Source organism: Falco naumanni, chromosome W (assembly GCF_017639655.2).
Source record: "Falco naumanni isolate bFalNau1 chromosome W, bFalNau1.pat, whole genome shotgun sequence".
NCBI classification, from domain to species: domain Eukaryota; kingdom Metazoa; phylum Chordata; class Aves; order Falconiformes; family Falconidae; genus Falco; species Falco naumanni.
The window spans coordinates 22,151,507-22,167,502 of record NC_054079.1 but is presented as its reverse complement, the minus strand read 5'-3'; the positions used below and the strand labels follow the sequence as shown (position 1 = coordinate 22,167,502).

The 15,996-nt window shown below is 38.0% G+C and overlaps 1 protein-coding gene across 7 annotated transcripts in view; it reads right to left on the bottom strand.

The window, feature by feature from the left end:
- The window catches only part of LOC121080461 (WD repeat-containing protein 7-like), a 142,274-nt gene that overhangs the window by 69,885 nt on the left and 56,393 nt on the right, over positions 1-15,996 (bottom strand). For 5 of the 7 annotated variants that reach the window (XM_040578479.1, XM_040578481.1, XM_040578480.1 and 2 more), the window contains 2 exons: positions 12,677-12,790; positions 140-259 (listed from right to left, as the gene is read on the bottom strand). In XM_040578479.1, the coding sequence (XP_040434413.1) occupies positions 140-259; positions 12,677-12,790 (234 nt within the window). The remainder of the gene's footprint in view (positions 1-139; positions 260-12,676; positions 12,791-15,996) is intronic. The other 2 variants (XM_040578483.1, XM_040578484.1) reach the window with 1 other exon arrangement.

Genomic DNA, 15,996 nt, shown 5'->3' with positions numbered 1-15,996 from the left:
TCTTTGTGGAATACACATCTGGTAATCCAAGTTACATTTTCTTAAGTGTTATTTGTTCCTACTGTAAGAGTGTCAGTGCAATACACAAGATAAAATTTGGTCCAATAGATGGAAAAAATAAATCTGTGTCTAAGGCTACCTTTTCTTTGACGACTCCTCACTGTGCACAGCCTTCTGCTCCAGGCTTTCTCTTCAGAAAGCCTTCTCTTCAGAGTAACTTCTATTTTTAGTCTTTCATTCATTGATAGTGAAAAATTACCTGCAAATACAGAAAAATGACACACTCCTGAAGCTATGATGCTTACCTCCTATAAACCAGAGCAATTCCCGTGTCTTCAATATATTTATGAGATTTACATGAGTGCAGACAGAAAGCTCGCGTATTTTGTGAAATTAAATTTTTTTTCCTCCCACATAAAAAAAAAATTATCTTCTAACTTGATTGCCACCATGACAGTCCATATGTGACAGTTGAGCACAACACAGAAATCTGGCAATACGGTGGCAAGTTAAAAGAGATTATCTGTGATTGCCAATTCTGAGCATCTAATATTTATCTTCTATCATTATTAAGCATTTTTTATCAATTTGATTTTTGCTGTTTTCACAGTACTTCACATTGGGCAGTTCCAGGAAGCACATAAGAGATAGAAAATCAAACACAGATTTCAAACACTAGCTTGCTCATAAACACATAACACATTTTGTAATCAATCTTTTTACTATTCCTATAATTGAGACCAGAACTATGAAAGACTAAACCCAAATTATGCTGGAGCATTACCTATATATAGTTCAAATGCATACTGTGTGAATTAAATTTGCTCAAGAGAAGTAGTACAGGCATTTTAGTGTTACAGTTAGTATTTTTAAATTAAATATTTTGCTTTGTTTTATAAAGACATCTGCTTTCAAACTATCAGACAGGGAAGAGAGACACACAAGAAGAAACCAAAACGTTTTATGACAATTTCCTGCACATTTTTATTGTTCTTACTGACAAGGTACATGCATTTTAATATATATATGTGTATGTTTAGATAACGAAAGAAGATTTGATAACACCACTTGAAAATAAATTTAGGTAAGGATGTGCAAAAGAATTGCTCTGGAATAAAAAAATCTGGGGTTTGGATGTTGGTTTTTTTTGTTTATTTTGGTTTGCATTTTCTTCCTCCCCCCAAAGTCTCCTCCCTATCAGCACACTGAGCTGATTTATTTGATAATGCCTGCCTTGTTGTTTTCTTTTCATGTCAGCAGCAAAGTATTTGAAATAATGGAGCATTGTTACTACTGTAAAAACTGGAAGTGTTTAAAGTTTATTTTTTCTAATATTTCATAGGACATCTTACAGCAGACAAGTTTAATTGTTAAATATCAGTAAGTCACATAGCTTTGTATTATTAAAGGCAGGACTTTTTCTGGTTTACTTCTTGAGAGTATCTTCCCTGTGTGATGCCAGTAATATGGTTTCATGCAGGAAGGAGGCTGCAGCAACTTTGAAAGACAGAATTATAAAACCTCCCATGGGGAATGATAATTACTATTAGGTGAGTATTGAGCATTGTTTTTAGAAAAGACTGTTTCAGCCACAAAGAGATTTACAAAAACTGAGGGGAAAAAAGTTGTGGGTTGGTTTGTTTGGTTTTTTAACAAGTCTTTCATTTAAGCCCCTATCTCAAATCAAAGGGTCTGACTCCATCAAGAGCCTCAGGTCAAACACCTGGGGAGGTCAGAGCCCATGCAAATCCCCACTGTTTATCCACCCGGTACATAGAAACACACACTCCTGGAAAACGGCAATGTATTTGTGACTTAGAAATGGTAGTTTTCAGGCTAACAAAACCTGTCAGCAATCTGTTAGCCTCCAATCAAAGCCTTAAGGGTTAAGACACTGATTTTCTTCTGCATAGGTGGTGCTATTTTAAGCCAAGAGTATGTTAAAATCCACACCAATGAAATCAATACAGCACTGCTCTACTCAAGGTGAGACCAGATAAACCTGTCGGAAGCTCTGAGAAATAGGGCTTTGCACTACACTTGAGTGCCAAGTGCCTTTCAGCCCAGAGATCTGTCATTAAATCATTAGCCATCATTTATTCTTCCTAAAAAGCTCAACACCTGAACTTGTTTGGTGCTCATGAGCCCATCGGGACAGTGGCACCGCTCTTTGGCAACATGCCGTCTTGCCCAGCACACCGACACAAAAGCTGCGCTCGCACGCCTCCCAGCCTGCCCATGTGCCAAGCACACCCAAAAAAAAAAATATCTTACAAATGGTGGGTTTGTGTTTACCCACACACTCAGGATTCACCAAAACCGTTCTGTACCTTGGAAAAGGTGACCAGCATTGCTTGCACCCCAGGCTCCTTCACGCATTCAGGTTAAAAGCTAGTCATAGATGACGTGTATTAGTCACTTTCATTCAGGTATAAATTATTCTCTGGCCTCACTGCAACTTTTGTTGAAGTCTGAAACATTGACTTTGGTGCCAATTATTAGTTTATAACGAGGCTACCGGTGTCATCTATGTAACAGCAGATACCGAGGGCTGCTGTTGGCAGTCACTCCCCGTCTGGAACCTACTAATAAAAACCCAAGAGACTAATTGTTACTGAATACCTGAAGCAAGAAAAACAATAGTAATTTTCATTTTTGGAATATACAGGCATAAAGGTTAACCTGCTTTCTCTCAGCAATAAACATTCCTTTTTCCACCTATGCTTTATGAACTCTGTGCTGAAAACATCTGTTCACTTTCAAAAAGCAAACAAATTAGCTGTTCTCTTTGGCACACAGGTGTTTTCACCAACAAGCTCAACTAAGCAACCATCATCTTTAATTTAATTCTGTTCTAAGCCATAATAGACTGAAGTATTTAATAATGTGAGAATAAATTTTACCACAGTGACATCTGATTGTTTCATACCCTATCCAATGTCTGGTCATACCCACAGATGTCTGCTAAGTATGAATTGTCCCCAACCTTGCTGTTTCAATTTTTAAATGCAGTTTTATGCTGCAGTCTCCAAAAATCTGAATTTCTCTTCATTGCTGTCTACATAAGTCATAAATAAAAGTATTTTAAACATTCATCATACCTTTTCAAATTTTTTATTAATCATCACTTTATTTCACCTCTAATAAGGGAAGGTTTGATGCATTAATTCAGTGCTTTAAAAACAGCAAGTCACACTGAATAAACTGTGCCTGATATTTCCCCATCTGAACAGCAGAGAAAGGTGTGAAAGGGCACACTCACATGCCGGCATGAAAAGGCAGTTTAATTGCCTCTGAATAGCTATTATATGCTGCAATTGGCCTACTGAATCTTAGATGATCTATGTATTTATCAAAGCACAAAGACTGGTAAAAGAATGAAGTATATGAACTTTAATCATCTTTCTTGCGTAAGTAGGTAAAATTAAAGTTTGGGCATATGAGAAGTGCTATTGAAATTATAATCTTTTAACACAGTTCAATACATTTACATTATATTTTACTTTTGAATAGTTACAGCTGTCCAAACTAAGCTGAAATGTGAAAACAAGTGATTTCCAATGCAATGAGGCACTGTTTGTTTTTTTTTGTTTTAGTTTTTTTTTTAAACTTCCATCAGGTTTTCCATATACTAAGTAGATAACTTATGTTTTGAACCTGCTAGCTTGAAAACCTAACTATCCAGAAGAAGGTATACAAAAACGCTATAAAATGTTATAAAACCAGCTGCTATTAAAACACATTACAAAGAACTGCTACAAGTTTCATACCAGACCTCTGTCTTAATAGAAAATACTTTTGTTTAGAACAAAATGACATCAGACACCACCCACAGGAACGGGTCTTCAGAATTTAAAAAGTTGTTTTTATCAATCTAACTAAAAACCCCGCAAGATAGACTAAGGAAGTATCATTTTTTAAAAATGTATCGATTGAACTAATTATTTCTAAAAATAACATCCCCTAACTTTGCTGTGACTAACTGTATGTTTAAAAGACACTGTTAACCATGGAAAGAGTCCAGATAGTTTCTTAAGATAATGCATACATACATATATGTGCATACACATATAGTCTAGAAATATTACAAGGGATTGGACAATTCCTCTTTTTGTAACCAACTACAAGAAAATGCTTTCAAACATGAATAGTCCAACCAGCTAAATTCTTCACCTGTTAAACGATGCAAGATTTTGACTCTATTCTCCTTTCCTTTAAATCCCACTCATGGAGCAAGACATCCTGGGGGGGACTCACATCACATGTTTTAGGTACCTGAAGGACAACCCAGGACCCTCGTTTCCTGGAGTTACTGGAAAGAGGTAAGGAAGGCAATTCAGAACTGAAGTCAGGAGCCTAAAGGTGCACACTGGTACCCACTGTTCATCATTCTAAATGCCAGCCTAGTACCCTGTACAGCTTTTGGTTTTCATTGCTCCCATCACTCTGGGGAAAGATTCACAATCTGAAATTGTGATAACAGCTCCCTTATCCACTCAACGTTGACCTCAGTCAAAACCCTCCATGTTTTATGCTCTTCCTATCATCAGGTCCTGCAAAACTGTTGTAAAGCATAGTTTGCATATAGAAACTGAAGAATTATGCATAGTGAAGCAACATCTTCAAAAATAACCATTGAGAAGTACTGAAAAAGTTTACCAATGATGGAAAAAAAGTAACCAAGGCTAAGTGTGTGAAAAGTTTACTCTTCCAGCACTGGAAGAGGCCGCATGTAAGAAAACAATGTGGTTGTGACTACACCTCTCATTTCACGTCTGCATTTAACTAAGCTGTCACGTATCATGAGGGAAGCCCAGCTGGAGCTCAGGAGAGAGAGGCCACTGCTACAGCGACTGCCCCGGCTCCAGGGGGCTGGCTGCAGAGAGCACAAGAGGCGAAGCCCAGGACAGTCCCACAGACACCAGCCGACCTGCCTGCCTCATGCTGCTGTGACCACCTCCTGCTCCTCTGAGCTGTGCAGCTCATTCCATGGTGCGAAAAGAGATGGGCCAGGAGCATTTTCCCAAGAGAGAAGCAGAGTTTCCACAGAGCACTTCAATTCATGCAAGAAAGATGAATGCTGAAGGCAAATGAGATACAACTGCTACTCACTACGTCCAAGTGACCACACAAGACCTTCCTTGGGCAAGAAGGTGAAGGCTGGGGGTTTTATGATGAGTATTTACAATCCCATCCTGGCATACCATGCTACCTGGGGTACAGACCACAGTCCTGCTATCACAAACAATTACCAGGTCAATTTCTGCTGAGCAGGTCATTGTGCTACTGAGTGTCTGTAGCTGGGTCTGGGATTTCAACACAAAAAAGAGGATGTTTCTCCAAGTCCAACACAGACTTACTTCGTGCTGAGACAACACCTGATATTTTTGAGAAGGAAAATAGGTCACAGGCGATGATAAGGCATTAAAGTCACAAGAGCAGCACACAGAGCAAACGTGTTTTAAACTGATGAAATGGGGACCTCTGAAAGGAATACCCCCCAAAAAAAACATAGTCTGCGTATTGTCAGGGTTACAGAAAGTGTTCAGGCGACATGAAAAGCTTACGCACCTGGGGTGAGAAGACCCCTGGATCCATGCAGACCTTGTCTCTTCCTTCACAAATCAAACTGCTGGTGCCTTCGGGTCTAATTCTGAGACCCACACAAGTAAACTCTGCCCATGCTTGGTTCTTTTAATAAACTGTACATAATTATAAATTACATTGTGGCTTGACATTTTAAACCTTATTTAACATTTGTCATTTTTTTACTAGCAAGTCAAAAAAAAAAAAAGCAGCACAGAGGATTCAGGTCTTCGCTTTACATCACTACTTCCTTGCCTCAGGAACTGGTATAACCTCAGGGCAACAGCATACCTAGTAAACACAGCAATTTCCAAATTGTTGTTACTACTGTTGATGCAGTATTTTGCAATGAACTTACTGGACTACAGATGGAAAACAGCTCACTTGTTGCATAAAATTGTAGACAGTGATCTCAAACTACAGATGTCTAGTAAACATAAACAGCAAAAACCTTCCCAAATTCCAGAAGTTGCTTCCAAGACTAAAGGAAATGTTAAAGCAGTTGTATGTCATATTTAACAATATATTGGTTGTCAAGTAAATGATTCATGTCATAGTAACAACTGGCACAAGCTGCTGGGAAAGTAATCTCTGCATGGAAATTCTTAGACTCCAGTAGTTCTTACAGCAACATTTGTAAGAAGTCTTCCAGATAGAAATGATTAATTTACACAAGTAAATACTGCTAAAAGTCATACATACTACACGTTAACTGCGGAACACCTTCTTAAAGCATTTGGTCCATGATTAAAGCTAACATCCCAAGACACCTACACCTTGCCAGCACAGTTATATTTAGGGCGTACAATTAAGCTTAAATTTACTGAGGTGGATTAAGGGAAATCAGAGGGGTGTTTGCAGCTGTCACCGCACACCTTTCTGAAACACCAGACATTAGAAGGAGCCATACCAATGCTGTCACACGTCCCAAAGGCAGCCCGGGAGCAGCACTACAGGTAATAGCTGTGTCTTACCAAAGGCCTCAGAGCTGCTGCACTCCTTGCTAGGGCTGTGCCACACGTTGCGAGGGACTTCCCTGCCTGCTGCCTTGTCAGGGTACCATGTGGGCAGCGAAACTCCTCTGGCGGAGGCAAACAGAGACCTGTTGTGCCTCTGAAGGAATTCTTCAAGTGCAAGAAACATGAGAATACAGACTTTTTTTTCAAGGCAAAACAACTGCTGTAAAGAAGCTAGCTAACTGAACTGCAGCAAAGCTGGTGGCCTTGCCACGTCCCAAACACACTGCCCAGCAATGACAGAAAACAGGACCTGTTTATACACTTCTGTGCCTCCACCAGCAAACACCATGAAGAGATTTAAGCATATTCCTGCCACATGCTTTAACATTGTTACACTATTATTGGAACCAAAAAAAGAAAACCCAGAAAACATGAGCCTTTTGAAGCTTTGGTTGCAGTGCTAACCAAAAATGAGATGTAACAGAATAAGAAAAAAACAAAAAATGAGGACTCAAGAATACTAGAAAACCACATTTTAATATGCCGCTTTTATAACCTATGCCTCTTTAAAACCCCACTTCTATACCAGAAGAAATTATTCTAAATCATTTTCTTTTGACTGTAATCTTTCAAAAGTCCTTGATTGAGTTAAAGAAAATATCACACTGAAGTGTTTCTGCTGCATGGCACAGAGAAAATGAGTAGCTAATAGAATACAATTAAGGTATAAATTTTTTTCTAAAACAAAGAGAAAAAACTTTTCCCAAGTTAACACGATTTTTCAGAGTAACTGTGGCACAAAGGAAGACTGTGCAGCGCTGGAGGAAGACATCTGCCACCAAAACAACAAAAAAAATTCAGACGAGTCCCAGATTGATTTTCACAAAGTAGTGACGTCTACAGCATGCGTTGAGGCAGACTTCCCACTTCCACGCACAAAAGACTGTGTAAGAACTGATACTAAACATATTAAGCTTTGTCCAGAGGCTGACTCTTTTGGCACCCTCATTGTGCTGAACAGTGGGCCACTGGCTTGTTCGCTGGGGATGGCAGATGGTTTCATTTGTTGTGTACCTCCACTCCACCCCAAATTTTCAGTGGAAGTCTGGCTGATAATGGGAGGGACGCAATGGGCAACAGCAACTGTCACTCTCCCTCCAAACTAGTCCAGCTATAGCAGTAAGAAAGAGAATGAAGAAAAAGCACCAAAGTAGTCCAGAAACTCAATATAGTATCAAAATTTAAAAAAAAAAGGAAAAAAGGCACAGTATATAACTTAACAGATGACTGTCCAAAACTTTCAGTTAGTAGTTTGTTGAAACATTTTCTTCAGTTACAGTGTAAGCCTTTGAGTTAAAAAAAAAAAAAGTAATAACACACAGGGAAAAATAAAACATCACCTAGGAACTAATTTTAAACTACTTCAAATAGTCAGATGGCACCAAAATCAGAAGTCTAAATAGGGTGCGTAAAATAAGAAGTGCTCAATAGATGAGAAAATGCTGGAAGTTAAAAGTGTTTGCAAATAGATTACAAGATTAATCACAATAAACATAATCCCTGCCCTCACATTGTTGAGTCTTCAATACAGACAAATACTGCCACTGATTAAAGAGCATTAAGTTTAGAGTATGGGTTAATCTAGCAATATTTCTCGCTTCTGACTTTGCCAGTTATAGGATAGTTATTGCTTAAAAAGTACTACTCATTATGCACAAAAACAGTTGTGTGAATACTGACAGAAAAGATTTAAAATACTAAATTTTCAAGTTGATGAACATTTATCAGCAGCATTCCTAGATTTTATTTTTGGTACGAACTTTTGGAAGTGCACTACTACAACCAATGAAACTCTCTCGTATCAGAAATAAGTGTCTGTGCAATGCACAAGTCAGATATAAGTCTGCTTGACCAAGACTCATTTTGGTTATGCAGCAGTGAGTGTTTTTAAAGCATCCATTTACTGCCTTACCCTGCTACAAGAAGTTTTCAAACAGATCTTTCCCTCTCTGTGCAAGGGATCACAAAGGGACCAGGAGAAGGCTAACCATTGTTTATTCCTGCTCCACGTGCTAACGTGTCAAGGCAGCATGCACGACAAAATGGACTGGACCAAATAGTAAAGCCTCACCTCTGTAGCTAAAGCAGTCCACGTTCCCTATGTGCCAGCCTTTTGGAATGACAGATCCTTAGGAATAAACTGCATTTCAAGTCAATTCCCCACTATCCTGATACAGCAACAGACTATGCTATATCACAGTGTTTTTGTTTATAGAAATGCCAATATGGAATAATTGGTCCAGTAAGCGTATTTATCTCAGTTACCTGTCAGTTCACCTGCTGGAGTGTTACCATTTTGCAAGCAAGCCAGGTTAAGCAAGCTGGCAGTGCTATGTTTGTTTCCCAGGGCAGTGTTACCTCCTAGGAGCAAGCACAAGAGTGGGCAGAGTAGTCTGTGCCTTGAATTTCCCACCCCCTGATATTTTATTTTCACACAGCTGTTAAAAACAAAGTGTAGAAAAACCATAAACTCTGTGCTGTTTAAGAGCAGACAAGAGATTTTGTAATCAAACCAATTAGGGGTCACAAGATCTCTTCGCTAAGGTCAGAACAACATTCCAGGGACATCTAACCCCCTCACCCCCTCTCCCTGAGCGCCATGTGTGTCTAACAAAACTCCTCAAAATCTCCCAGATTTAGAACAAAACCTTTAGCAGAACTCTTAGGGTCTGTGTCCACCTTGCACACATGTAAGTGGCACCACTGCTTGATACAACAGCTAGAGAAAGCTCCAGATAAATTCCAACACACGCCTCCCCCTCCACCAAAGCACTGCAGCAGCACTTTGGCCAAGCTGGCTGCTGGGCGCAGCACAGATCCATGGAGCGGTCCAGACAAGATTTAACAAACTTAAACAGAGAGGTTTTTACCTTTTTTTTTTTTTTTAAAAAAAAAAAACCACTTTAAAAAGTCTAAAACTTTTACCTACAAAACCAAGGTAGTCCATATCTCTAAAGTCTTTGCAGCTGAGGTGGCTGTACATGCCACTCAGTGCTCACAGATGGGGGAAAAAAACCATTTAAAAAAATAGTACTTAATTAGAATTTGGATGGGTTTGTGCTCAAGTGTCATTGTCAATGCTAACATGACCAAGGTCATCATTACAAAAAGTAACTGCCAGGGAAAAATTCCACACTGTGCAACGCTGAAGAGGCTGGTGGCTTTATCCTAGTTGGTAGAACAGAGATTGGAAGAAGCGCTTCGTGGCCAGAGTCATCTTCCATTGCACATGGCACCACCAGCAACAAGGTCCTGACAAACTTGGCACTCCTATCCAACCATGAGCAATACCAACCACCACCAATGGGACAGTTGTATGAGTCTGGAAACATCTACAGTTACCCAGGGAATTAATTAGACCTAAATTAATTCTAAACTTGCTAGAAGTTTCTGTTGATTAGGTATAAGAACAATACATACCTCCCATTATGCCCCAATATGTCACTTATTTTCATTACTAAGGTAATGTTGCACAGCTGGGAGGCAAACACTGTGCAACCTAAAAGTTACTCCCTTGAAGTCCTTAATTTACAAGACAGCTCCATAAACTAAATTCAGTGGATTTCTAAAGGCAGCCTATTTATGCTATTATATGATTTTTTTTATTAAGTAAATAAATCTGACAGAGGTTGACATTTTTCAGTTTGGTAACATTTGACTCTTTATCCCCGTTATGTGCTCAGCCACGTTCTTCTTTTACTACCCCTATATGTAACAGCACTATGTTGTTTTCTTTTCTTAAAAGTATTTTGCTCTTCCTTTGTTTTTCTTGAAAAAAAGATATTTGCATTTCTAAATTAAAAAACTTATATATTCTTTCGGCGCCTAAAGTTATGATAAGAACACAAACAGATTATTAATTACAAAATTTAAAAAAAAAATTTGAAAAAGTCAATTTACCATCATGATGAATTGGAAAATTCTGACCACTGAAGCCAGTAGCTTTTATGTGCAACTAGGAAAAAATGTTATTGTCCACATATGAATTTTTTAAGCAAAATGTTTGTTCTACTTTTAGTTATCCAGAAAAGCCTTTCAGGCATTAAAGATAACAATACACACCACTACTACATTGGAAGACTATTTGTGCACGTATTTTCAGAGCATTTGAAGATAGACCCAATTTTCTAAATAACTCCTGCCTGTGTGTTTTTAAATGCTTAAGAGGCACCGTAATGTATTACTGAAGTATTTTCCAGAAAGAGGCTTCAGTGCTTTTCAGCCAGCTAAGCTAAAATGCTTTAATCTCTAGAAGTTCTGATGTGAAACTGATCCCTTTTAAAAAATTATTTGGATAAATAAAAACATTTGGTGAATCTCAATTTGAACTGAAAAAAAAAAATCCTGTTGGCCACTGCACACCAGCATTACTTTGTGCAGTTAAATCAATAAATATTAGCCTTTATAGAACCACTATAGAAAGAAGCTGCGTCATATTTTTAAGACAAGGTTAAGTTTAAGTTGTCTCAAAACTTTTTTTTCTATTCTACCAACACAAACCTAATTGTATTCAACTGTAGACTGAAATTTCATCTTTACTCAGGATTTTTTTTTTTTTTAAGTTCAACTGCTTTTTATAACAGAAACACTTTCTCTGCAAATAAAATTATCATCAGCAGCCTCTGGAAACAGTGGATAGCTTTCTGAAAAGCTCAAAACTCAGTCTAGCACACAGGAAAAACACACATTTGATTTCGATCTTACTCCATTAAAGTGCCTCCTCTTCAATCTCTCCCATGAAAAGAACACACAACATCAAAGGGTCAGAAAGCTGTTCCAGCTAGGACACATTTGTTTGTAATACTGCCATTGCCAAAACTTCCAGAAAAAGAACCAGAAGGTCTCTAACAGATGTGGAGCCAAGGAGACAGGACATGTTCCTGAAGGAAACGCCAATCTGATGGACATGCTGGGGAAATCTGTTTCAAGGTATGCCAAGCCCATTATTAATTTATTTTTATTTTTTCCGAGGGTCTGTCCTCTATTCATTGTTGTTTCTTGACAAGTCCCACATCGTCCCCTAGCTGCTAAAGGCATTCCAAGCATCCTTCCTCCCTCTTGGCTATTTCCAGTTGGCCTTTTACCACAGCCTGTGTTAATGCTCCCTACTGCACACAGGCTGTTCACCCACCAGCAGTAATCCTGTCTCAGGCACCTTCAGCTAAAGACCTGACCTAAAACTAGATCTGTCATACAAACCATCTTCAGGTCAACAGGAATAACTAGTTTTCTTTTAGACTTTCAAAAAAATCTATACAAAGCTTAGCCAAAATAAAACAACAACCAAAAAGCTTTTACACTCTAACCTGCAGAGTACGATATACTCTCCATGTGAGATGCGATATAATCTCCACTAAGCTAAAATACATACGGTAACCATTCCAATCCCAAGGACATGGATATTAAGCATATAGATATTTTCCTTATGACAATGCATAAATACACATGAAAAAGAGTAAAAATATAACTGCTTATAATTAAATGCATATTTCTGTATGGTCTGTTCTCTCAGAACATGTCTTTATGAACCAGAACTCTGCTTTACCTGCCAGCATGCAATAAACTAGAGCAACACTATAAAGCTGTATGAGTATTGCAGAAATGAAATACACTTGAATTCCATGTGCAAACTAGCAGTGCTTACTTGTTGAAAAAACCCAAAACACCTCAATTCAACCACACAGACTGATGGTAGCACCCTTACATCAGACCTTTCACCAAGGTAAATAAATTAAGGAATAACTAGAAAGAATTGTGTAAAGCCTTTATTCGAGAAATACAAGCTAAACAGGTCAGTTACAGGCAGACTTAAAAGCTCACCACACACAAAATACAGCTAATGATTTAGAAGTAACACAATAATACTGTAATAGTTACAGTTAAGCCGGTATTTAGGTTTATTCCTACGGCTCTTTTCTACTATTCATAACTACTTCTGGTAACACACACTTCATAAGCAGCCTTAATATTTCATTTTCTCATGAAAAACATGTTATTTGGCAGAAAGTCTTCCATCTCCCCTGCATAGTACCCTGTATGTAAAAAAATTAATTATCTATATTAACGCTTACCTGCTGTGATGTCATCATCAACCAGATCATGTTCCTCTTCCTGAACTTTTGCTTCTGTTCCCAATGAATCCAGGCTTGCACCACCAGTTTGAATGGCTTCTGTAGTTACTCCAGCTGCAAAACAGCCCAATGTTAACGAGAGTCAGCACTTTTGGTAGGTAACAGCCTTACACTGGGGGGGGGGGGAAGTAATTATCTGTTGGTATTCTGAACCACACAACATAACTCTGTGAAACACAGATAAAGCAAAGAGCACCTATTGCCTGGTTTTCCTTCATATTGTATGCAGCCTTTTCACAAACCTATCCTTTAAAAACCTTTTCCATGCTGTAAATATCTCTTCTATACTTTCTTCTTTTTCTGCTGTCTTCTAGTATCATTAAAGCTATTAGATACACATTACACACTAACAACTTATACAGCCACAAAATACAGAGTTCCAGCAGAACTTCTCTTACATCTCCTCTCAATGCTTCATTTCTTCTGGGGGGGAAAAAAAAAAAAAAAAAAAAAAAAAAAGTGCTGTTTTTCCAGGTGACCTTCAGAGTATATTAATTCAGCTGACTCATTCCATGTCATTTGGGTTGGGATGCATCTGCTGCTATTAAAAATGACAACGAACACCAAATTGTGCCACATAACACCACGTGATTAAAGTTTCAATTCACTGGTTTATGCTCTGCCCAGTTATAATCTGTAATTGCTCCCTATATGAGCCTTACCAGAATTCAATCAAGTCATTATCAAAAGAAGTGTTTTGCTAACGGTGACAAAGTACAGCCTCACAAATATTCTTCCCAAAGAGCTTTACGAAAGCTAAAAACCAGACTGAAGGGATGCTCTGATAAGATTTCTTTTCCCCCAATCCATCTTCTGTATCACCCTATACTATCAAAAATCTTATTATACAAAGAGATTGCTGCTTTACTGATTGCGGCATTAAGTTTGCAATCTGCAGGGGCATTAAGTCCCCATTAAAAAGCAAAGTTCCCCAGCCCTTAGTCAGCACCAAGCGAGTTTCAACAAGAAATTAAGTTGCTGTAAATCACTGTGCCTTGTGGATGGCAGGCATCTCTTGTGGCCCAACGCAAGCATCAGTAAGGGCTTGGCACTGAGCAGTGGAGAGCTGCCCACTCCATCTGCTGCTGCCCCTCTTGGTTTTAGATCATCTTACGAAGTCGTCAATGTGCATCACTTCAGTTCACAGTAGCTTTTATGTAATAACTCGCTGGTCTTCTCCAAACACACGAATGTGATAAATAAAAGACAATGGTATCACAGTAAATCACAATGGGGGAACCTGACAGTTGTGCACAACAAGGTCTGTGAATCTGCACCTGAAAGTCACTTAATTTCAGGTCATCTTTAAACCAGTTTAGAAAATTAACATTCTCATGAGTATTACAAATTTTACTGTTTTTCAGTACTCTTTTTAAATACTAAGTAATCACAGAAAATTACTTAAACCTTGTGATAACACAGTGATTTCGTCTGACAGCAATTTCTAACCTTATTCTGACATAATCTCTTTATAAGGAAACTAGTACCTTTTAATAACTTTCTGAACATCCTTCCACTTGTGTCAATGCATATAAAACCAGTGACAACAGCTATATAACCAGACTGGAACACACTGCCCAATCAATAGCAAATCACTTCATTAAGTATGTTGGCATGACTGCACAGAGATTACATGCAATTACAAATTGCACACAAGCCTTATTCAGGATGCTTTTAAAAATAAAGTTTGCTGTTATGGTGCAGCTGCTGCAGCCCATGGACATCACTCCAGGAGTCTTCACCGGTGTCCACACAAAGATCAGGACTCCAGCACCAACTATCTTTAATACTATTTATTGGGGTATACCCACTGGAGTTGGCCAGTATGTTGAGGGGGAGAGAGGAGGTTATTTTTTTAAGCACTGCTTTACATTCTGCATTGCAGTTAGTACAAGCAGCTGCTAATCTCTGCAGGCATAGCAAACATCTAGTTATTGCCTAAGTATCTTCCATAGTCTAAATTTCTTCGATTTCTTTCCACACCCAGAGAAGGGTGAACAGTTTGCATGCCTTCTGAAGTTTACAGTATGAAGGCCCTAACCGGTGAGCTTTCATGTCAGAGGGAGTATCTTCTGCGGTTGAACACCTGTTGGTAGAAGCCAAGGATCTAGCAGTCCCTAAACAGTAGGTTTAGGCTGGGCCAAAATTCAAAGCCTTTGATTTATTTAGTGATTACCTCACGTCTTTCCCTGCTTTTTAGCCCTGCGTCGCTGAAAAAGAGGCTTATTTTCCATATGAGATATTACACCTTTCTGAAGACCTTAGCAAGACTAGTCATAACCAATGGAAGGAACTAAGTGCCTTTGCATGAGTTGATTCTAAGTAGAGTGTATAAAAAAATTAGAAAATTTTATTACAGTTTTACACAATTAAAATAAAAATGTAAGTAAAAATATATTTAATCAGAACGATTACACATTTCCTCCAAAACAGTGAAAGGATAGAATCAAAAGGGTAGGAAAATAGCTATCACTCAAATATGTCAGGCAATAAATTATCATTTCCTCTCAATAGAAATACAGTAAGAGGGAACACGTATTCCTGGACACAAGTGTTTTATATAAAATTCACCAAAAATGTCTTAGAAACATGTTTTAGAAGTGAAAAGATCAAAGGCCTGAATTTATTAGGAGTAAGCCAGTCAACATATTGGAAAATTAAGATATACTTGTGTTACAAACTTATGCCATTATTACAGTTTACTATTTACTGCAGCATCCTAAACTCATTATTCATTTAATACATTAAAATGTTGCAGCATCAAATTATTTGCCTTGCTTCTTTGTGCTCTCTTAAGTCCAACCTTGCATAAGTAAGATGATCAACTACATATATAAATAGCAAAGTCTTTGGGGTCCAATCAAACTATCCTTACTTGATGAAAACTTCCATTTAAATCGATGGAAGTTTAAGTTTTACTCAATCTGGCTTTAAATAAAACTTTCTAACAGAAATCTAACTCTACTAGAAACACAGTCACAAAACCTGATAACAGCGTATTCATTATTACAGATCTTTCATATTTATTTTGCTTTTCAGTCATAACATGGATTATTACTTGAAGTAGTTTAAAAAGAGACACAATTTAAGGATAGCTATTTCAGTTTCTTTAATTTTGCGCTGCCACATTTAAGATTTTTACTTAAAAAGAAACAGTAATTTGATATAAGCATTTACCTGAATGAACTGGGTTTTAGCAATATGGGAAGCAAAAGAAGTGCCTATACTTTATTTCTGGGCAGAACGTACTGAAAACAGAT